This window comes from Xyrauchen texanus, chromosome 46 (genome assembly GCF_025860055.1).
Source record: "Xyrauchen texanus isolate HMW12.3.18 chromosome 46, RBS_HiC_50CHRs, whole genome shotgun sequence".
NCBI lineage: Eukaryota > Metazoa > Chordata > Actinopteri > Cypriniformes > Catostomidae > Xyrauchen > Xyrauchen texanus.
In genome coordinates this window covers 27,057,376-27,082,159 of record NC_068321.1, presented here as the reverse complement: position 1 = coordinate 27,082,159, position 24,784 = coordinate 27,057,376, and the positions used below count along the sequence as shown (strand labels likewise).

The 24,784-nt window shown below is 39.5% G+C and overlaps 2 protein-coding genes across 3 annotated transcripts in view; both read right to left on the bottom strand.

Annotated features, from left to right (window-relative positions):
* Nucleotides 1–24,784, bottom strand: part of LOC127638174 (neuronal acetylcholine receptor subunit alpha-7) — a 320,680-nt gene that overhangs the window by 37,898 nt on the left and 257,998 nt on the right. The gene's annotated exons all lie outside the window — the stretch shown is intronic.
* LOC127638185 (GRAM domain-containing protein 2A-like) overlaps nt 5,607–24,784 on the bottom strand; it is a 40,702-nt gene continuing 21,524 nt past the window's right edge. Inside the window, exons 3-12 of the mRNA XM_052119609.1 lie at nt 24,651–24,708; nt 22,267–22,339; nt 21,534–21,637; nt 19,554–19,652; nt 19,235–19,306; nt 19,059–19,121; nt 13,975–14,131; nt 11,539–11,632; nt 10,139–10,246; nt 5,607–7,045 (exon numbers count right to left, since the gene is read on the bottom strand). Of these exons, the coding sequence (XP_051975569.1) occupies nt 7,042–7,045; nt 10,139–10,246; nt 11,539–11,632; nt 13,975–14,131; nt 19,059–19,121; nt 19,235–19,306; nt 19,554–19,652; nt 21,534–21,637; nt 22,267–22,339; nt 24,651–24,708 (832 nt within the window). The 3' untranslated portion in view covers nt 5,607–7,041. The remainder of the gene's footprint in view (nt 7,046–10,138; nt 10,247–11,538; nt 11,633–13,974; nt 14,132–19,058; nt 19,122–19,234; nt 19,307–19,553; nt 19,653–21,533; nt 21,638–22,266; nt 22,340–24,650; nt 24,709–24,784) is intronic.

Here is a 24,784-nt window from a genome sequence, read left to right as displayed (position 1 = left end):
ATACCATGCATTTTGCCGGTGGGCCGACGCACTTTGGGGCCATCGGGAGAACCGAGCGGGCCGGCCGGGAAATGGTCCGAATGGGCCGCGATAAGCTAAAATTTTGGGCCAGTTGCTATGTAAAATCCCGGGCCGATTTCTCTTCCCAGTCCAGGCCTGGTCTAGACTAAAGACTCATCTATTTAGTCAGGCATACACCTAATATATCCATCAACTCACAACCAGAAACATGACTAAGACTTTATAGATATTATAGTTTAATTTCCTGTTTCCTGATTTTCTGTAAAGCTGCTTCGAAACGATGCGTGTTGTGAAATGCGCTATACAATTATAAATGATGACTTCTATTGTTATTCTGTAGTCATTTCCAATGACATTATAATTGCGCAACTGTGATAGAAACCTTTTGGAAGAAATGACACAAAAACAGCTGTGTCCACAGCATCCATTATTTCCTTATTGAATTATTTTGGCCATGTCCTGGGCTATACCTGCTCGGACCCCGATGATTGCCACTTGCAGCTCGATTTATCATTTTTTTTCTATATTCAAATAAAGAGAATGAAATTGTCCCATTATTACTATAAACTCTCTTTGTTAACAATATGTTGTATGATGATGTGCTTTGAAACACAAATGTTCTCCGCTCTTGATTCTCTTGAAGCAGATGTTTTCCGTCAATACAAAGAATGATCACTACATTAATAAAAGTCTTTACCTGTCAGCCACTCTATAAATTACCTCACCGTTCTGTCCCGTATGCTCCCTGGAAGGAATCCAACATGGGAGATGTGTTGCCACCCAAAGCCATTTGTCTCTCTAGTGAAAACACAAAGATCACAGAATATATGTGCTCAATCAATACTTGCTTATAAAATACTTACACCACAGAGACATGGATTAGTCGGTTTAAAAGCTAATGGTTAAATCAAACTTAAGTAATCATAAATCTGTCATCCCTGTATTACTATCTTTCTTCTATGAGACACAAAATGAGAGACTGAAGTAACTAAGATTACCATGTAAATACCTTGTGAATATGGTAATTATCCAACTGGTATTACCATCCGTTTCCATCACTGTACTAAGTACCGCCACAGTACTATTTAGTAAGTGAATGTGATTATCTCAAATGTTATTTAATGTTATGTAATATTCTTTGGCTATGAGTTTAGTTTCAGTCAGCAGCTTGTTTTTAATCCGCTTGAGTGAGAAATGCTGTGTTCTCATAGACCACAAATTCACTGCTGTGTTATTTTTCACCCTGTGATGTCCTTTGAGTCACTCAGCTCGGACCGCAAAAGATCCATAAAACACTGTTTTACTGGAGTGAGCTTTGCTGCCGTGTTTAACTCAATCTTCCAAGAGTCTCACGTCACTGATTTAAACACCCAGAATACAGCTGTTCAGGTTGTGGTCCAAAAACCTGGAAGAAAAATAAATAGAGATGTTCAGACATAAGTCAATTTGTCACTATGTGTTTTCTCTGGATTTTTATAATGGTAGTTTTAGATATACGATTAAAATAATATCTGTGGTAAACATTCACTATTAAAGATACTTGGTTGTGGAGTCTGGGTAGCTTTTGACGCTGAATATCACCCCTGGTAGTGTTGTCACGGTACCAAAATTTCAGTATTCGGTACCGATACCAGTGAAAATCCACAGTTCTCGGTACCAATTTCGGTACCAAACCAAAGTTTAATTTAGACTAAATTTACAAGAAAAAATCCATGGTTCTCGGTACCAAAGCAAAACACAAAAACATGCTAATTGAACAACACACTATTTTTATTAATAAAGGTAAACAATGCCATTCTTTATACTTATTTAAAATTGTGTTTCAAGTTTTTCCACAACTAATAAATGAAAATAAATTACACACCTAAAAAACACAACAATAAGCCATGACTGAATAAACACTCAGTGTTATATTTATAAACTTAAACATTTTTATAAATTAAAAGGTCATTTAAAAACCTCTGGTGTGTCATTTAAAAAACCTTCATGTCCTCCTGTTTTTTTTTTTTTTTTTTTAACCCTAATAAAATGTATAGTAGCATTAAATAGTTAATAAAGAAGCTTAATTCTAACACTCATTATATTTGCGTTAGCTGCACCAAGTAACGTTATGCTAATGATTTACTACACGGCTAACATTGTGTTTATTTCAATCCGACATTCAAATTCAAATATGGTATATAACTCAAAACAGAACCTCTAAATTTGAAATTAATTTGAAACTTACCTGCTTGAACTCTTTCCGGGTGTCGGTCTTTAAGGTGTTTTATCAAGTTTGATGTGTTTCCTGCTTTTGAGAGAAAACTTGACATCGATGACATGTCATGATCGTTTGCAAATTGGTTTTTGATGATCTATGATGTTCCCCTCGTCATCAGCCGCAAATCCGAAATATTTCCACACATGGCTCTTTCCTCCTTTCTTATCAACAAGAGCAGTCACCACAGCAGCGCCGGCGTTCGCCATGTCTCAGCGCTTTCATGAGGAGGACGCAACTTCACGCGCTTCGTGCGTGCATGCGCGAACTTTGACCGGGTACTCGGTACCACTGGTACTTGGTACCGAGAGGTTTTTTTTTTTTTAGTACTGACTTGGTACCGAAGTACCGAATATTTTGACAACACTAACCCCTGGAGTCAAGAGTTTGAATTTAGTGACTCCAGTCAGGTCTCTTAAGCAACCAAATTGCGCCGGTTGCTAGGGAGGGTAGAGTCACATGGGGTAACCTCCTCATGGTGGTGATTAGTGGTTCTCTCAATGGGGTGTGTGGTGAGTTGTGTGTGGATCGTGGTGAGTAGCATGAGCCTCCACATTCTGTGAGTTTCCACGGTGTCATGCACAACGAGTCACATGATAAGATGCGCGGATTGACGGTCTCAGAAGCAGCGGCAATTGAGACTTGCATTCTTTTTTTAAAGCACGTTGCTAACGGGGGGCCTGGGTAGCTCAACGAGTAAAGATGCTGACTACCACCCCTGGGTGTGCTGAGTGACTCCAACCAGGTCTCCAAAGCAACCAAATTTGCCCGGTTGCTAGGGAGGGTAGAGTCACATGGGATAACCTCCTCGTGGTCGCTATAATGTGGTTCTCGCTCTCGGTGGGGGCGTGTTGTGCATAGATGCCACGGAGAATAGCGTGAAGCCTCCACACGTGCAATGTCTCCGCGGTAACGTGCTCAACAAGTCACGTGATAAAATGCGCGGATTGACGGTCTCAGAAGCGGAGGCAACTGAGATTCATCCTACGCCACCCGGATTGAGGCGAGTCACTACGCCACCATGAAGACTTAAGAGCACATTGGGAATTGGGCACTCCAGATTTAGGAGAAAAGGCGAGGAAAAAAACCTATAACATTTAGGGATAGGTAGAAAATAAGTGTTTCAAAAAACATGGAGGGTGTGTAAACGTAGACAGAACTATCATTCAAAGGCGAACTCTCACTTTAAGAATCTTACGCCACATCCACACTAATCCATTTTCGTTTTGAAAACCCCAGTTTTCCCTTTCCTAAGGTTATAGATAACAACGCTTGCAGCGATTAGACAGTAACGCCGCCATCTTTGATGTTTGGCGGGAATTATAAGTAGGCCGTGAGGGATAGACTTACTAACTCTCTTCGTGATAGACACTGCATAAAGACATATCTATTTTGTCACATAGTGTTTTTTGTCGACTAAACATTTCTTGGAAAGGTATTTTTCCATGCTTCGTCAGCGGAATGACACAAAAACCACTTTAAACAACTGTACAACCACTGTTGAGACGGTACGTCTATCCTCACAGCCTTCTCGTTCCCGTTGAGGGAGAGATCCCCTGGGTGAAAAAGTATTTTCAAGCGAAAATGTTTTGACAGAACAGTAATTCTGTCCCAGAGCAGAAACTCACCTCAGAACGAGCGTGAAGGGTCAAATCTCCCTCAGAGGGGTCGGTCAGAACATTCCGGGAATTACTCACCTCAGATGACAGTTTTAGGCCCAACCAACCAACCTCCAAAGTAAATCATCAACTGTATTTAAAACAGAAGACCTAATCATAAGCCGTATCTAAGATCTGGAACTTTAAGAAGTAGTACTGTGGTGGTGCCATCCGTTACAGTTGACGCGATGTGTAATTTGACTGGCCTTTTAGAAAAAGCCATTTATTATTCCTCTAAATGTAATTAAGCTGGACAGCAAAGAACACTGACTTTCTAGATGCTCATAAACTATCCGTCTTGATTATTTTCAAGTAAAAATAGTCACGTGGTATGACTGTTCTCGTCATTAACTGTGAGAATCGCAGAAAAGCGTTTTCCAGCGCTCATATTTAAAGGGACAGTCCTATGGCAAGCCGTTTTAACTTTTATTCATTTCCAGGATATTAATCCTTGATATCAACAATTCAATTTTCACTAGTTGAAATGCGAATTCTTGATATCAAGAATTATGTGGTTACTAGTAAAAATGTCTATTCTATATATCAACAATTGAATTGCTACTAGTAAAAATGTTAATTTTTGATATCTGAAATGAACATGGTTAGCAATTCAATTGTTGATATCAAAAATAAAGTTTTTTACTAGTACGAATTGTATTACTGATATGTGAAATTGGAATTTCAACAAGTAAGAAATCAATTCTTGATATCAACAATTGATTTTGAATGGCAGCCTATGGTGACATTTCACTAGTGAAAATACAATTACAGATATCAAGAATTATAGTTTTTACTAGTTGAAATACAATTCTTGATATCAAGAATTAGCATTGTTACTAGTGGAAATGTCATTTCTGATATCAAAATTGAATTGTTGATGTCAAGAATTCATATCCTGGAAATGAATAAAACTTAAAACGGCTTGCCATACAGTACACCAAAAATGTTAATTCCCTCATCTTTTACTCACCCTCATGCCATCCCAGATGTGTGACTTACTTTCATCTCCAGAACACAAATGAAGATTTTAGAAGGATGTTTCAGCTCTGTAGGTCCATACAATGCAAGTGAATGGTGACCAGACATTTTGAAGCTCAAAAATGCACATAAAGGCAGCAAATAAGCCACCCAGTGGTTTAAAACATGTCTTCTGAAGTGAAGACCAAATATAACTCTTTTCTCAATAAATCATGACATCAGCAGTCTCCTTGGCGATCAGACAAGGATTCAAAACATGGGAGCCCGTTGGTACCCAATACCTGAAACTGTGAATCATGCTTCATATAAATGAATAACTTCCCGATTTAAGGAGAGAAAACTTCATGTTTTATCGCCCTCTATTGGCTAAATACACATTCAGCAGTAAGCCATAGTCAGAGGGGTCATGAAGTTAAGCATCATTACAAAGAGTACCTATTTCAACATACAGAAAAATACATATTATAATCTAAATACTTGATTTCATATAGTTGTGGGTGTGGATTCTCTCAGCGTTATTAACTTGCATAATAGTTTGGTGGATAGACGTGTATAGAGTTTGGAATAATATGTTTGAAACCACAAACCCATTAAAAAACAATCAAAACCTTAAAAACCCTGTGACAACTAGCCCCGGTCTCCCAATGAAAACTTTAAGTTAAAGACACAAATCAAATTAAAAAGACACTGAATCTGTAAAAATGCATTTATTAGTTTTACCTTTCTATCTGTGTCAAAGTTCAAAAGCATCTCAATTTCCTACAGCGTGGCACGTCAACCGTCTTTACATTCAAACTGTACAAAATATCACAACTACATATTTTATCTCTCATTTACAGGGAAACCCATTCGATCACAGTATTACATGTCGATTTCTAACATCTTCTGGCATGTTTTGCATGCAAGCGAATATTTCAAGTACTTAACAACCCCTACAAAGCATTTTAATTCGTCACGAATAAAGTAAACAGACAGTTTGTACGATTACAAGCAAACATTTTGCACTAACGTCATGCGACAGGTATTCGTACGTCAAAACCGTAACACATCGTGACCCTAACAACTATGGTCGACTCTTCGTCCCGCTCCAAAACACTCACCTTACTTTGACATTTCACTCTTCTTCCAATCATAAACCGCCGTTGAGTTTAATTGTGTAGAATTATTAATATAACCTTAATATTAATCGTGAAATGCATATTGGACATCCGTAAACATAACATTCCTTGTCTTTCTCATTATTTCTCTACTGAGTTTACATAAACAAACATTTATGTATATAAACGAAGAACTTCTCTAGTGTAACACACTGCAAAAACAATTCAAATTAAAATATATATATATATATATATATAAATCTCGTTTATCATTAAAATAAGATACATTTACTTGAAAAGCTAAATTCTGTAAGATGTTATGACTTGAACATATCATGAACTACGTTTAAATTTATTATTATCTTCCTTGTTTGTTCTTATATTAAGAATATATTTAAGAAAACAAATGAAACAATCTTAAAACGATAATAAAAATGCAAAATTCCAGTGTGGTTAGAATATAAACGTAATTCCCAGAAAACTCAATTTAGCTTCTTAAGTATATTTATCTTGTTTTAAGTGTTTTACTAAAAACAACGAGAAAAATAAAGGAGAAAAATTTTTTTTTTGCAGTGGTAAATTTCCACATTTCAGGGTTGCTCAAGATAAATGTTCGCTCTTCACAAAAACAACAAACACAGAAATCTAATTTAAAGCGTATCCGGCCATCTTGAGAGGTTTTCCAAATGTTCAGAATCCTGAAAGTAACATGAAACAGTTGCAACCATAATCCATTCCGATGTTTTCCCGTATCCTGGATATATATCCTAGCCGCAGCTGTGTTCAGTGAAGCCAGGTGACTACGGCTAACATTCCTCAAGTTGGGAATCTTCATTGTTCTCTCTATGTTGACCGTCAGTATTCCAGGTGTCCAGCATTGCAGGAAGAGCCGCTCACAAGCGCCGTCTGCTGGTTGAAGCTAAATACTACGTCGCTACCGCTGAGCCTGTAATTGAGCTGGTTTTAACCTGCAGACGCGGCTCTCCTGGATGGCAATCACGTTTGCAGAGTTGGCAGGTTTAAACCAGGGTTACCTGAAGAGAGTGTTGAAAAACGTCAATTACACTGGACCTTTAAACAAATACGTGAGCGAGTGCAAACGCTTCTAGCTAACTTTGTGTGCCGTTGCATTTACAAAATGTGTCAGAGTGCAATTTATAATGTAAAAAGTTTGTATTGCTTATACAGTGGTGCTACATGGGATGCTATTGCGAGAATTAGCAAAACATACTTTACGTAAATACGTGAGTGCAAACAATTGTAGCTATTTTTGTGCGCTGTTACGTTCCAAAATGTGTCCGAGCACAATTTATAACGTAACAAGTTTATGTTGCTTTTGCATCGTTGACTCAAAGGGTGCTGTAGCGGGCATTAGCAAAACATACTTTACGTAAATACGCGAATGCAAACGATTCTAGCTAACTTTGTGCGCTGTTGTGTCCAAAATGTGTCAGAGCACAATTTATAACACAACAAGTTTGTGTTGCTTTCACAGTGGTGCTGCATGGGGCGCTATTGCGAGAATTAGCAAAACATACTTTACGTAAATACGCGAATGCAAACGATTCTAGCTAACTTTGTGCGCTGTTGTGTCCAAAATGTGTCCGAGCACAATTTATAACACAACAAGTTTATGTTGCTTTTGCATCGTTGACTCAAAGGGTGCTGTAGCGGGCATTAGCAAAACATACTTTACGTAAATACGCGAGTGCAAACGATTCTAGCCATCTTTGTGCGCTGTTGTGTCCAAAAATGTGTCCGAGCGCAATTTATAACGTAACAAGTTTGTTTTGCTTATACAGGTGAAACTCGAAAAATTAGAATATCGTGCAAAAGTTCATTAATTTCAGTAATTCAACTTAAAAGGTGAAACTAATATATTATATAGACTCATTACAAGCAAAGTAAGATATTTCAAGCCTTTATTTGATATAATTTTGATGATTATGGCTTACAGCTTATGAAAACCCCAAATTCAGAATCTCAGAAAATTAGAATATTGTGAAAAGGTTCAGTATTGTAGGCTCAAAGTGTCACACTCTAATCAGCTAAACACCTGCAAAGGGTTCCTGAGCCTTTAAATGGTCTCTCAGTCTGGTTCAGTTGAATTCACAATCATGGGGAAGACTGCTGACCTGACAGTTGTGCAGAAAACCATCATTGACACCCTCCACAAGGAGGGAAAGCCTCAAAAGGTAATTGCAAAAGAAGTTGGATGTTCTCAAAGTGCTGTATCAAAGCACATTAATAGAAAGTTAAGTGGAAGGGAAAAGTGTGGAAGAAAAAGGTGCACAAGCAGCAGGGATGACCGTAGCCTGGAGAGGATTGTCAGGAAAAGGCCATTCAAATGTGTGGGGGAGCTTCACAAGGAGTGGACTGAGGCTGGAGTTACTGCATCAAGAGCCACCACACACAGACGGGTCCTGGACATGGGCTTCAAATGTCAAACGTCTTACCTGGGCTAAAGAAAAAGAACTGGTCTGTTGCTCAGTGGTCCAAAGTCCTCTTTTCTGATGAGAGCAAATTTTGCATCTCATTTGGAAACCAAGGTCCCAGAGTCTGGAGGAAGAATGGAGAGGCACACAATCCAAGATGCTTGAAGTCCAGTGTGAAGTTTCCACAGTCTGTGTTGGTTTGGGGAGCCATGTCATCGGCTGGTGTTGGTCCACTGTGCTTTATTAAGTCCAGAGTCAACGCAGCCGTCTACCGGGACATTTTAGAGCACTTCATGCTTCCTTCAGCAGACAAGCTTTATGGAGATGCTGACTTCATTTTCCAGCAGGACTTGGCACCTGCCCACACTGCCAAAAGTACCAAAACCTGGTTCAATGACCATGGTATTACTGTGCTTGATTGGCCAGCAAACTCGCCTGACCTGAACCCCATAGAGAATCTATGGGGCATTGCCAAGAGAAAGATGAGAGACATGAGACCAAACAATGCAGAAGAGCTGAAGGCCGCTATTGAAGCATCTTGGTCTTCCATAACACCTCAGCAGTGCCACAGGCTGATAGCATCCATGCCACGCCGCATTGAGGCAGTAATTAATGCAAAAGGGGCCCAAACCAAGTACTGAGTACATATGCATGATTATACTTTTCAGAGGGCTGACATTTCTGTATTTAAAATCCTTTTTTTTATTGATTTCATGTAATATTCTAATTTTCTGAGATTCTGAATTTGGGGTTTTCATAAGCTGTAAGCCATAATCATCAAAATTATATCAAATAAAGGCTTGAAATATCTTACTTTGCTTGTAATGAGTCTATATAATATATTAGTTTCACCTTTTAAGTTGAATTACTGAAATTAATGAACTTTTGCACGATATTCTAATTTTTCGAGTTTCACCTGTACAGTGGTGCTGCATGGGATGCTATTGCGAGAATTAGCAAAACATACTTTACATAATACGCGAGTGCAAATGATTCTAGCTTTTTTTGTGCGCTGTTGTGTCCAAAATGTGTCAGTGCGCAATTTATAATGTAACACGTTTGTGTTGCTTATACAGTGGTGATGTGTCACAGTGGTGCTGCATGGGGCGCTATTGCGAGCATTAGCAAAACATACGCAAGTGCAAATGATTCTAGCTATTTTTGTGCGCTGTTACGTTCAAAAATGTGTCACAGCGCAATTTATAACGTAACAAGTTTGTGTTGCTTTCACAGTGGTGATGTGTCACAGTCACAGTGGTGCTGCATGGGGCGCTATTGCGAGCATTAGCTAAACATACTTTGCGTAAATACGCGAGTGCAAACGATTCTAGCTATTTTTGTTCGCTGTTGTGTCTAAAATGTGTCAGAGCTCAATTTATAACGTAACAAGTTTGTGTTGCTTTTACAGTGGTGCTGCATGGGGCGCTAATACGGGCATTAGCAAAACATACTTTACGCAAATAAGTGAGTGAAAACGATTCCTGCTAACTTTTTTCACTGTTGCGTCCAAAATGTGTCAATTTAGTTAAAATGTTGAAATGTTTATAACTAGCCAGGTAAATAACAACACATGTGGTTTAATTGTTACAAACATTTGAAGGAACTCTCTATCACCCTCTTGAGTACGGATGTTAGTTACCACAGATGAAAAGATACTGTTGAATAAGAATTAAAACCCGTGTGCATGCATACCTCTCTCTTGTAGACATCGCAGGCTGTGCGTTAAGGAAGGACAGTTGTTGTTCGAGACTGCACACCCGAAACGCCAGATAACACGATGAAATGATGAGCAAAATAATTCTGTGAAATACAAACACACAGTTAAAACTCTTCCGAGAAGAGCAGATGTTAGCAACTTTTTAAAGAGACATTACCGATTACATTAAATCAATATATATCATTTACATTTACATTTATGCATTTGTCAGACGCTTTTATCCAAAGTGACTTACAGTGCACTTATTACAGGGACAATCCCCCCCGGAGCAACCTGGAGTTAAGTGTCTTACTCAAGGACACAATGGTGGTGGCTGTGGGGATCGAACCAGCAACCTTCTGATTACCAGTTACAGTGACTTACAGTGCCCTTATTACAGGGACAATCCCCCCGGAACAACCTGGAGTTAAGTGCCTTAATCAAGGACACAATGGTGGTGACTGTGGGGATCGAACCAGCAACCTTCTGATTACCAGTTACAGTGACTTACAGTGCCCTTATTACAGGGACAATCCCCCCGGAGCAACCTGGAGTTAAGTGTCTTAATCAAGGACACAATGGTGGTGGCTGTGGGGATCGAACCAGCAACCTTCTGATTACCAGTTACAGTGACTTACAGTGCCCTTATTACAGGGACAATCCCCCCGGAGCAACCTGGAGTTAAGTGTCTTACTCAAGGACACAATGGTGGTGACTGTGGGGATCGAACCAGCAACCTTCTGATTACCAGTTACAGTGACTTACAGTGCCCTTATTACAGGGACAATCCCCCCGGAGCAACCTGGAGTTAAGTGCCTTACTCAAGGACACAATGGTGGTGGCTGTGGGGATCGAACCAGCAACCTTCTGCTTACCAGTTACAGTGACTTACAGTGCCCTTATTACAGGGACAATCTCCCCGGAGCAACCTGGAGTTAAGTGCCTTACTCAAGAACACAACGGTGGTGACTGTGGGGATCGAACCAGCGACCTTCTGATTACCAGTTACAGTGATTTACAGTGCCCTTATTACAGGGACAATCCCCCCGGAGCAGCCTGGAGTTAAGTGCCTTACTCAAGGACACAATGGTGGTGGCTGTGGGGATCGAACCAGCAACCTTCTGATTACCAGTTATGTGCTTTAGCCCACTACGCCACCACCACTCCACTATATCAGACAGAAGAAACATCCTGGGTCGAATATAATCATATATTGTACAGCAGTCTAGTTTTTAGCCTCCACCTCATAATCTGATTGAATTCACTGAACAAGCAGCAGAGGGCGACATCACACACAACAGATTATAATAAACTCTGACGTCCAATGAATTCACCACAACAACTCATAAACACAGAGATCTGTCAACAAAAAGCCCAGTGTGGATTGGACACTCACAGCAGTATGAAGAACTTCAGGAGATGATACTCCATGTGACCCAGTTCTGCTACCGGTTCAGTCAGCAGGATCTCCTCCGCCTCCAAACATCTCTCTGCAAAACATGAAACGTTACAACCATCATCCTTAAATCCAGTGATTTGTGTCAGCATCTACAGTATGTATCGCACCTGGGGAAGTGTTTCAAATGGCCAATAATAAGGACATTGTTTGATCTTTTGGTTAGCAAGAGTCTCATAGTCAAATGTGAAATTGAGCTTGTCCGCCTCATAATCAAACAGCGTGTGAATATTTTCCTATCTCACATCACAGCTGTTGAAACAGCGGCTGAAGTTAAAGCCGTCCAGTCAGAAACTTTATCCCTAAAATCACTGAGTCAACACAGCGTCACCTTCGGCCTAGAAACTGTCCCTTTCACACACTGCGGGACTGTAATATGAGACTGAACGCTGCGCACATATTTAGAGAAAAACATGAAGTGCATGGAGCAATAGCTCATTATTAATTCTATAATTTGCAGAATGGAAAGTAATGTACATAAATGGAAAATCTGCCTAATTGTGAAAGAAATATCTGCTTATTCGGACAGTAAATAAACGATGTTTAGGTTTCATGATGACTAATGAAACAGTCTTTGCCTTACAGTTTAACATCAGAGATGATGTTGCATCTGTATATTGAAATGAAAAGTGAATTGCTGTACAATAACAGTGTTTAATCCATTATAGTGTCAATGCTGTGATGTTATAACAATTTGACACCATTTTCCCCAATTGTTGTTTAACCTCAGCTAGTGTCAGACTAAAAGACTAAAAGAGTGATACTGCAGATATTGATGACTTTGTGTGTTATGTGCTTCATTTGTAAGTTGCTTTGGATAAAAACTGTAAACGTGAATATAATATTATATATTAATAAACTAAATGTAAATGTAAACATTAAAAAAATTGTCATATTAATTAGTGACCAATATTCTTAATATTATATACACGTATATATATATTAAATACAATATATTATTTATATAAATATTAATAAACTACTTAATATAAACGTAAATGTAATATTTCATGATATTATTTATTGATCAATATTCATAATATTATATATTAATATAGTATATACAATAAATTATTTATATATATATAATTTTTTAAACAACTTAATGTAAACGTAAATATAAAACAAATTATATTTCATATTATTTAGTGACCAATATTCATAATATTATATATATATATTATATACAGTATATATATATATATATATATATATATATATATATATATATATATATATATATTTCTAAACTACTTAATGTAAACATAAATATAAAAAAATTATAATATTTAATATTATTTAGTGACCGATATTCATAATATTATATGTATATATTATATACAGTAATTATTATATTATATATATATATATATATATATATATATATATATATATATATATATATATAATAAACTACTTGATGTAAACGTAAATATAATATTTCATGATATTATTTATTGATCAATATTCATAATATTATATATTAATATAGTATATACAATAAATTATTTATATATATATATTTCTAAACTACTTAAATGTAAACATAAATATAAAAATTATATTATTTAATATTATTTAGTGACTGATATTCATAATATTATATGTATATATTATATACAGTAAATTATTATTATTTTTTTAATATATATATATATATATATTTTAATAAACTACTTAATGTAGACATAAATATAAAAAATATAATATTTAATATTATTTAGTGACCGATATTCATAATATTACAAATATATTATATACAGTAAATTATAATATTTAATATTATTTAGTGACCAATATTCATAATACTATATATTAATCTTGTATATACAGTAAATTATTTATATAAATATATACATTTTACTAAACTACGTAATGTAAACGTAAATATAAAAAAAAATCTGAATATTTCATAAAATTATATAGTGACCAACATTCATAATATAAATGTAATATACTAATATATATATATATATATAATATTTCAAAATCATAACATTTTACAATACTGGATAACTCATTCCAGACAAACTGCACTTTAATGCTTTTTAATATTTATTATCTGTTCTATCTGTACCTTTTCTATATTCCTAATTAACATGAAATTCTTATCTTTAAATGTATATTTCTTCTTTCTTTAGATATTTATATGTCTATAGCTTTACACATATACTTAATTTCAACCTTATATACTTAATTCTACCTCTTTAATATATACTTCTATATATACTTTCCCTTATTAACATACATTTGAACCTAAAATCTTTCATCATGTGAGTATCATCCCGTATGCACCAATAAAAACTGTCTGTATAAAAATGAACATTTCTCTTATTGTGCTGTTATTACAGTGGATATAACCGGTGTGTGTCGTACCCTCCAGCGGCGTCTCTGCGATGTACGGAGCGTCTCCTGCGCTCAAACTGCTCGTGGAGTTCCCCAACAGATCCGGCAGTGATGATACGGAGGGCGTTGATGGTTTCCGCCGCCATTTCAATATGGGCGTGAAATCTGTGACCACTGGAAACTCATCCTAAACAAACATGCATCAAATAACATTGTAACAGTTGCATTATTTGCATTCACAGACGTTTAGAACGTGTGTTACGTTAAACTGTTATAACAAGCAGTTAAAAAGTCTGGGACGAGTCTAAAACGATTTGAGAAAAGTACCACAAATATCTTTAATATTAAATAATGTTTATCTCAAATATTTGGGACTGAAACCCTGTTGTGTGTAGAACTCCTTTCTCACGACACTGATTATGAATCGTTCTTGTTACTATTTCAAAAGTGATTCTTTTGTTCTAGATGTTTAATTTGTAACTGTACGACTCTTTGAAGTTCCATTCATTTGAAACTTTGTAACAGTTTGAATGAATCTGGCGAGGTCATTTAGAACGGTCAACAAATTTAAAATGGAATAACTGTCACTTTATAAAACATCATTCCATGTGATAATAACGGTAACAAATAACGTTATTATTTATTTTGAAATAAATCAATAATAATTCCAGTTTATTTTTAACAAACTGAGGCACAAAATCAAAATCAATGTCTGTGAAATCAGTGTTGGCGAGTAATTAACTAAGATTACTAATAATTTAGCTCAACGGTTTTCACAATGGTGTCGTTTTGTCCAATAACGAGCTGCATTTTCCATAGAAATGATTCAGTGAATCACTTGATTTTAATTATATGTCACTCTTAATATATATATATATATACACTCACCTAAAGGATTATTATAAACACCTGTTCAATTTCTCATTAATGCAATTATCTAATCAACCAATCACATGGCAGTTGCTTCAATGCATTTAGGGGTGTGGTCCTGGTCAAGATAATCTCCTGAACTCCAAACTGAATGTCAGAATGGGAAAGAAAGGTGATTTAAGCAATTTTGAGCGTGGCATGGTTGTTGGTGCCAGACGGGCCGGTCTGAGTATTTCACAATCTGCTCAGTTACTGGGATTTTCACGCACAACCATTTCTAGGGTTTACAAAGAATGGTGTGAAAAGGAAAAACATCCAGTATGCGGCAGTCCTGTGGGCTGAAAATGCCTTGTTGATGCTAGAGGTCAGAGGAGAATGGGCCGACTGATTCAAGCTGATAGAAGAGCAACTTTGCCTGAAATAACCACTCGTTACAACCGAGGTATGCAGCAAAGCATTTGTGAAGCCACAACACGCACAACCTTGAGGCGGATGGGCTACAACAGCAGAAGACCCCACCGGGTACCACTCATCTCCACTACAAATAGGAAAAAGAGGCTACAATTTGCAAGAGCTCACCAAAATTGGACAGTTGAAGACTGGAAAAATGTTGCCTGGTCTGATGAGTCTCGATTTCTGTTGAGACATTCAGATGGTCGAGTCAGAATTTGACGTAAACAGAATGAGAACATGGATCCATCATGCCTTGTTACCACTGTGCAGGCTGGTGGTGGTGGTGTAATGGTGTGGGGGATGTTTTCTTGGCACACTTTAGGCCCCTTAGTGCCAATTGGGCATCGCTTAAATGCCACGGCCTACCTGAGCATTGTTTCTGACCATGTCCATCCCTTTATGGCCACCATGTACCCATCCTCTGATGGCTACTTCCAGCAGGATAATGCACCATGTCACAAAGCTCGAATCATTTCAAATTGGTTTCTTGAACATGACAATGAGTTCACTGTACTAAAATGGCCCCCACAGTCACCAGATCTCAACCCAATAGAGCATCTTTGGGATGTGGTGGAACGGGAGCTTCGTGCCCTGGATGTGCATCCCACAAATCTCCATCAACTGCAAGATGCTATCCTATCAATATGGGCCAACATTTCTAAAGAATGCTTTCAGCACCTTGTTGAATCAATGCCACGTAGAATTAAGGCAGTTCTGAAGGTGAAAGGGGGTCAAACACAGTATTAGTATGTGTTCCTAATAATCCTTTAGGTGAGTGTATATCTCTCTCTTGGCTCTCAACGAAGGCGGTCGCATTTTCTCACCCTCTCCCTCCCCTTACCTTCCCTGCTTTGCTCCTCTCGTCACGTCTAGTCTACTGTCTTGTACTTTGAGAGACTCTCTCAGCACTGCTCTCCAAACTAAGACATCATGGATTTGATCAACTGGTCTCTCAACGCAACTGACACCATCTTCTCGACGAGAAGCTTGGGTTCAGGGGAACCTGACTGCCCTGCCGGAACGTTCGCAGCTGGCTACACGATGGACGCGTGGGAGAGGTGGCGAGTCGTGTGTCTGGCGGCTCTTTCCGTGGAGGACGTTGAAGATATCTACCTATTCGGTACCATGATAACAGGTCTTCTGCTGATTGGATTAGGCATTGCCCTGGTTTATCGAGGAGTTAGGAAGACAGTGACAGCTGTCCAAAGCCTCACAAGGCTGCCCGTCATGATTGAAGCAGTGGGCAGAGCTGTCGGCACTCAGACTGGGTCTATGAACCAAAATACGGATAACATCATGGAGAAGCTCACAGCTTTGCAAAGGCAAATGGATCGTTTCGGAGACCAAAATGGACGGCTGCTCGGCCTCAAGACCAAACAATCCCAATCTTATCCGTTTCGGCCGCCCTCAACCAGCACTGGCCTTGGCCAAGGCCGCTGTTGGAACAACAACTCCCCCGGAACAGCACCGCAGTGAGCCACTCTCGCGTTCCTTCCCCGACTCCCCAGACACCTGGTGATTGTTGACTATGTCTGGGACCTGATCAAGGTTGTCTCCATGGCAACTTGCTGTGTATCGCTATGACAACCCTGTGGACTGAGGCACCTAGATTAAGATGCTGGCATAGCGACTCTCCAGGCCTACACACACATGAACTCTTACATATATATACAGATATGCAATCATCCGCCCGATACCCTATCCCTCGCCTTCGCCGCTTCGTACCCCCAGTCTTACAGGCGGGTCTGTGACCAGCGCCGAGAATGGCTGCAGGACCGGATGGCTGCTTGCCTGTGCTGGGCCTCCACCCCCCAATCCCCTCCCCTGTTGCAAGTCTTGTTCATGTTGTAGAGTGTACTGATTATGTGCTAAATGTTGCTGAGGTGTTTTTTTTCCTGTTCCCACACTGTACTCCTTAAGGTGCGTACACACTGCCTGAGACTTTGTCGCTGCAGGTCGCCAGTGGCTGGCGGTGAAGTCGCTAGTGGGCGTTCCCACTACTGGTTGTCTAGTAACGTTTATAAATGACATTCACGGATGTCATTCCATTGCCCTTGACAGCAAATCGCTTTTCTTGGCGCTAAAAGCAACATTTTGGAGGGAAAAGACTAAATATAAATGGAATCAGTACATAAAATGCTTTATATCAAAGATGAATGAGAAACAAGGCGTGCTGTTTGCCATAGCGGCGGTTTATCTGCGGCGAAAACGCAAAGGCCGGTCTGTCTGGGTCCACAAAATCCCCGCGATCTCAGATACACCTTTCCACGCAGTATTTTTCTTAAAAATGTCCTTGTACGTGGGAAGAGACATATCATAGAGCACTGGAAAATTGCTAACAGCAAGAATTAGAATTTCATCTTTCCGTTACTGCAGGAGCTGAGAGAGAGAGAGAGAGAAAGAGAAGGATCACGTGAGCTCTCCCGTCTTCTCTCCTATTGGCTGTCGCTTCCGTTAGTCGCTCTTCATTTGAATAAAGTTGAACTTGTCTCAACTTTGTCGCGTCGCTGGACACGCCCACATCTAGTCGCCAACGGTCGCGACAGCTCGTGTCGCCGGAAGTCGCTGTGCTCTCATTGCTGTCACGCGCGATGTCGCTGGCAGTGTGTACGCAGCTTTAAGGAGCATAGTCTGGGGGCTGCCTTTTTCTCCTCACCTCTCCTCATGTCAAGCTGTATTTCTTCTTAATTCCCTGTCTTCCTGTCCTGTCTACCCCCTTGTCATATGTATGTTTGTATGGACAGGTCGATGGCCTATTTCACTGGTACTTGTGACTATGTGACAATAAAGGACTACTACTATATATATTTATTAATAGTAATATATATAATTACATGTTTTATATTTTATTTTATTTTTACATGGAGACATTTAGTAAGTTGTAAATAAATCTGAACATTTATTTAATTTATATATATATATATATATATATATATATATATATATATATATATATATATATAAAGTGTTATTTATCTAAAAAATACAAAAAATAGATACAATGTAGTTATTTAATTTTTGTACTTTGACTGTAGTTTAACTATTTTTTTTCTCCCAAATTTGTAACGGCCAATTCCCAATGCGCTCCAAGTCCTCGTGGTGGCGTAGTGACTCGCCTCAATCCGGGTGGTGGAGGACGAATCTCAGTTGCCTCCGCGTCTGAGACCGTCAATCCGCGCATCTTATCACGTGACATGTTGAGCGCGTTACCGTGGAGACGCTTCACGCTATTCTCCGCGGCATCCACGCACAACACACCACACGCCCCACTGAGAGCGAGAACCACATTATAGTGACCACGAGGAGGTTACCCCATGTGACTCTACCCTCCTTAGCAACCGGGTCAATTTGGTTGCTATGGAGACCTGGCTGGAGTCACTCAGCACATCCTGGATTCAAACTCACGACTCCGGGTGTGATAGTCAGCGTCAATACTCGCTGAGATACCCAGACCCTCCCTAGCAACCGGGTCAATTTGGTTGCTATGGAGACCTGGCTGGAGTCACTCAGCACGCCCTGGATTCAAACTCACGACTCCAGGTGAGATAGTCAGCGTCAATACTCGCTGAGATACCCAGACCCCAACTTCAACTACTTTTAAGTAATTGGGAAATTTTAACATATAATTGTACATGCAGACAATGTAGCAAGTTGTAAATAAATCAGAATATATCCTTAATATAAAACGGTTAACAGCATGACTTAATAAGTGGTGTACATCCACGACTAATTCTACATTATATGCAGGCTGTTGTTTTATATCAATGCATAAAATTAAGTATTTGTCGTACTGTAGAGAGAGAACCCGGTTCCTCCAGAAACTCCTTCAGACTTAAACTCTTTTTTCCGTTCACCTGAGAATCAAACAGACAGTAAATCATGCATCACACAAAAACACAATGATCAAACCAGCATGCTTTTATGAGTCTTGAATATATGACGGCAGATGTCTAGTGCGTGTTGTCACCTCTAAGTGTGTGCAGATTCTTCTCAACACGTCATACACACTGTCCCGGGACAGCAGAGATACAAACACATACTGTAAGAAAAAGAAGAACAAGAACTGAGTCTTCACTGGCTTTCCATTTGATCTCATGGTGGTCTAGGACAAACAACAGAGATATTATTTGTGATTTTTCTTTGTGCATATACAGTATGAAACTTTGACCTTCCAGTGATCTCTGTGTTTTGACTGGCACCGGATCAAACCGCATGATCGAGTGTGTGAAGTGTTTGTTTAAGGGGTGAGAATGCACGCATATGTGCATGTTTGCATTCATCAGCACCTTCTGGCTGGTGTCGGTCGTGATGGCGAGTCCGTTCGGGACCAGTCCGGCTGTTTTGTGTTTTTTCACCAATCGCACGGAGACCACCGGGATCGCCACCTAAAACAACAGAAAAGACCGAATCGATGCCATTACAAGCAGCGGCTTTGCTAAAACGTCCTCTGTAGCAGTACTTGTCAACTTGTGTCTCGCAGGTCTATTCTGCTGTGGAAATAACAATGCCAAATGCAAATAATACACAGCAACTAACCATATAATCAGACTCTGGATCTTTGAACTTTCCCTTCTATTGGCGTTAAGACCAAACAAACAGACAGAAAGATAAAAGTAAACCCATCCAAACAAACTCAAAACTAAACCACACGAGAGATGAATGGAACATAAGGTTAAACACAGCTGACATGTAAACAGATATAGAGAGACAGCAGTCGGGAGGTCATGAGGTCAATGTTCTGACTTCCCTCCGTTTGGGGTTTAAAGACACCTCTAATCACATCCACACTAAAACTGCGTACACATGCGTGGACATTACGTTTTGGCTTCGCTATAGGCTACGCATTATTTAATTTAAACAGACTGGTCTCAGATCAGGAGACTCTGTGCTGTCAGTAAAGGGTTAAACTTTCAATGCACAGAGTCATGTGACCAAACAACATGGCGCTGATCACAGTGGAGTTTGTCTTTGGGAGAAACACCAACAAAACTACATCTGGTAAGAAATCTAATTAAGTTTTTACATTGAAACCTGTTTGAGTCAAAAGATTAGAGTCTCTAGTTTCATCCGATGTGCCATTTTTTTAATTTGAGTGATTTATCACGAAACGGCCCACTGTTAAACACAATGACCACGTATGTGGACTACAGGCTCATTTTACTTCAAATATTCACTGTGTATTATCACATTGAGAATTAATGCATGTATCTAAAGCTGATAAATGTGTCTTTCAGAGGCTTTATATGGAGTTAGGATGAAAATAAGATGCATTTCAAACTGTTCTGAGACCAGTTCAGACAGACAGCACACTGGAGGTAAAGTCATTCACTAAATAGGGAGCAAGGGAGCATCCTATATCTCTCTATGCAGTTAAGTGCATTCACTAAATAGGGACCAAGGGAGCATCCTATAGCTCTCTGTGCAGTTAAGTGCATTCACTAAATAGGGAGCAAGGGAGCATCCTATATCTCTCTACGCAGTTAAGTGCATTCACTAAATAGGGAGCATCCTATAGCTCTCTGTGCAGTTAAGTGCATGCACTAAATAGGGAGCAAGGGAGCATCCTATAGCTCTCCTATAACTGTTCTGAGACCAGTGCAGACAGACAGCACACTGGAGGTAAAGTCATTCACTAAATAGGGAGCAAGGGAGCATCCTATAGCTCTCTGTGCAGTTAAGTGCATTCACTAAATAGGGAGCAAGGGAGCATCCTATATCTCTCTACGCAGTTAAGTGCGTGCACTAAATAGGGAGCAAGGGAGCATCCTATAGCTCTCCTATAACTGTTCTCAGACCAGTGCAGACAGACAGCACACTGGAGGTTAAGTCATGCACTAAATAGGGAGCAAGGGAGCATCCTACAGCTCTCCTATAACTGTTCTGAGACCAGTGCAGACAGACAGCACACTGGAGGTTAAGTCATGCACTAAATAGGGAGCAAGGGTGCATCCTATAGCTCTCTATGCAGTTAAGTGCGTTCACTCCTATAATCTGATCAAAAGTTCAGTTTCAGGCTGCAGATGATGTTTGGATCACTCAACATGTTTGACACACATGTGACGATGATCATCAGTTCATAGATTCAACATTTATAATGGATCAAAAATCAGACTTTCTATAACTTGATATGGTTTAAAATGTCACAACACAGCTCGGGTCTCATGAGGTTAATAACTGATATTTAACCAGTCCAACTCCCCGATATTTAAGAACGGTTAAAATATAGCGGTCAGGTTTATCTCTAGTGAACTGTCTTCAGTACAAACCTTGATGTCTTTGCCGAAAAGGTTGGCGTAGAAACACAGCCAGTTTCGAGAGATGTAAAGTCTTCCTTGCAGCAAAATGTCCCGTAGAAGAGCACAAGAATACACTAGAGGAAATACAGACAACGGTTCATTATGACACACTTGTTTGTGGGCGGTTCAACATTTTCATTTTCAGTCTAACATTAGAGTTTTGCTTCACATACAGGCATTTTCAGCATTAAAAATGGAGGAAAAAATGATTAAAAAAAATTCATTTTGCTTATTTGATGTTGAAAATTGTGACTTTTTTTTAATTCATATATTAATACATTTCATATTTGATTTTAAGAAATATTCGGGGTTCAATGCAAGTGAAGATCCGTCGACAGCAGTGGTGGCATAATGTAGATTGCCACAAAAAAATGTCGATTATTTTCTTCAAAAAATTAAATAAATAAATCTGGGTTACAGCGAGCGAGGCACTTACAATGGAAGTGAATGGGGCCAATTTTGGTCAATTATTCTTCCAAATACATTTTTGTGCTAATCAACATAATGCAACACAACAAATATTGTCAATTGAGCTTAACTTGTATTGAACCCGGAATATTCCTTTAAGGATGAGAAACAATCTGTGATGCTGTCCAACGTGCAATCTGATCTAAGTGAAAAATCGATACAATTTTACGAACTATTAATGCATTTTATTACAACAGTCGAGTAAAAAGTGCATATGGTAAGTCCGATTCATTACCTTTCATCAGTATCTCCTCCTTTGGAACGGCCGAGAAGAGTTTGTGATACTGTGAGTTGTATTTACTGACCGTCTGTGAAGGAAAACAAACGTTAGCATCTGAGAGAAAGACGTTGTCATTGGTTTTAGCACACTGACATCTAACACGCAGCTGCTCGACCTTGGCGTTGACCCTTCAATTAGGTCGATGAACGCACTGCTCACTAATTTACATTAATTGACGCTGACTGTAATTGCATTGGTACGACAAGCTCTAAATTGAAACAACGTCTAAATCTAATAGCCTATATGGATGTGATAGGCAGCTCAAGTCTCCGCATTATCCCGCTAGCTTGTTTAAAGATGCACACCATTTGTCGTCCACTTGTCCAACTGCCACTGGAAACACCTCAACTGATTTCCACTTGATGCAAGCGTACGATGGCTTTATGAGTCCATCACCTCAGGGTTTGGAGTGGTCTGAAGCGGCCTGTGACTCAAAGCTTTGTAATGTTTAACCTCAATCTTGCGTCACGTTAAACGCTCCATTGCACACAGGAACTTGTTGAGAAACCAGAAAGCTTCAGAGCGTTTGACACTAAACAGTACGACTGCATTTATTCATCTTGTTTATTCATTTAGTTTTTCAGTAGCTTATCTGGTAGAGGATGGAGCCGGCAATGCCGAGGTCAAAAGGTCAATTCTCAGGGAACACACAAACAAATACGGGTACTTGGAATGCATTGTAAGGGGCCATTCAGACCGAACACGTTCTTTGCGGTAAAAACAGCTTGACGCAACACAACATACAGAATGCAGGTGTCTCGAGAGGTGCTTTTAACAGTCGAATTGTTTTTAAGGGGTTGTTCAGACTGAACGCGTTCTTTGCGCTTAAAAAGCAACACACTGAATAAATCAGAACGCAAGTTTCTTGAGACGCGTTTTTAGCAAGTTACGGTTATTCAAGGGGCTGTTCAGACTGAATGCGTTCTTTGTTTTGAAGATTGACGCAATGCAACATACAGAACGCAGAGAGATGGATTTAACAGTTGACGTTTTTTTTAAAGGGCCGTTCAGACCAAACGTGCTCTTCTCACCGAAAAAAAAGCATAAAGATGCAACGAACAGAACAGAATGCAGGTGACTCGAGACAGTTTTTTTAAAGGGCCGTTCAGACTGAAAACGTTCTTGTGCTAAGACAAGCAGAACCCAGCTAAATTTGTATTTATTTTTATCCCCGATTTGGAATGCCAAATGTCCAACGCGCTCCAAGTCCTCGTGGTGGCGGCGTGACTCGCCTCAATCCGGGTGGTGGAGGACGAATCTCCGCATCTGAGACCGTCAATCCGCGCATCTCATCACGTGACTTGTTGAGCGCGTTACTGTGGAGACGTAGCGCATGTGGAGGCTTCACGCTATTCTCCGTGGCATCTACGCACAACACGCCCCCACCGAGAGCGAGAACCACTAGTCACCACCACGAGGAGGTTACCCCGTGTGAGCCTACCCTCCCTAGCAACCGGGCCAATTTGGTTGCTAAGGAGACCTGGCTGGAGTCACTCGGCACGCCCTGGATTCAAACTCATGACTCCAGGTGTGATAGCCAGCATCAATACTCGCTCAGATACACAGACCCCCCGAGAGTTTTTAACAGTTGAACTTCTCTTTAAGGGGACGTTCGGGCCAGACGCGTTCTTGTAGACCCTTTTTTGCAACAAAAAAAAAGCTATACAGAACAGAACGAAAGTGGCTTTTTAGACTGAACATGTTCTTTGTGCCAAAAAAAGAAAAGCTTGACGCAATGAACAGAACGCAGGAGTATCGAGAGGCGTTTTTTTTAAGGGGCTGTTCAGACCAAACACATTCTTGCGCTAAGAAAAGTTAGACTGAGCAAACCGGAACGCAGGCATCTTGTTTTAAGGGGCCGTTCAACCGAACATGTCCTTTGAGCCAAAGAAAAAAAACACACGCAACGAACATAAAGCAGGTGTCTTGAAACAGTGCAGATTTTTTAAGGGGCCGTTCAGCCTGAACACGTTCTTTGTGCTTAAAAAACCTAAATGCAACACAACGAATAAATCAGAAGGAAGGCGTCTCGAGACGTGTTTTTAGCAGTTGAGGGAGCTTTTCAGGGGCCAAAAAAAAAGCTTGAGGTGACTTGAGGCACATCATTAACAGTTATATTTAATTTTAACTTGACATGGCATCTAAAAAACACAGCGCTCCAGCACAAAACGACGACCATCAAAGACGTCCATCTAGAGCAATTTTACATAGAACACCAGCACGGACGGATGCAAAGACGTGCTCTGTGTGTGCGGCCAGTGTCACTTGTGCCAAATGCATCCAATATAGTTATTTAAGTAAGAGGTAACAGAGTTATAACAGTACAGAGAGATACTCACTGAACCCCTGTAGCATTTCTTAACGTCTTCATATGACAAATCGTCAATGAGATGAAGCCTGAAAATACACAAACACAACATTGATCACTAACAGCATATGGGAACATTGGAACAACTTCATGAACATGTTTTTT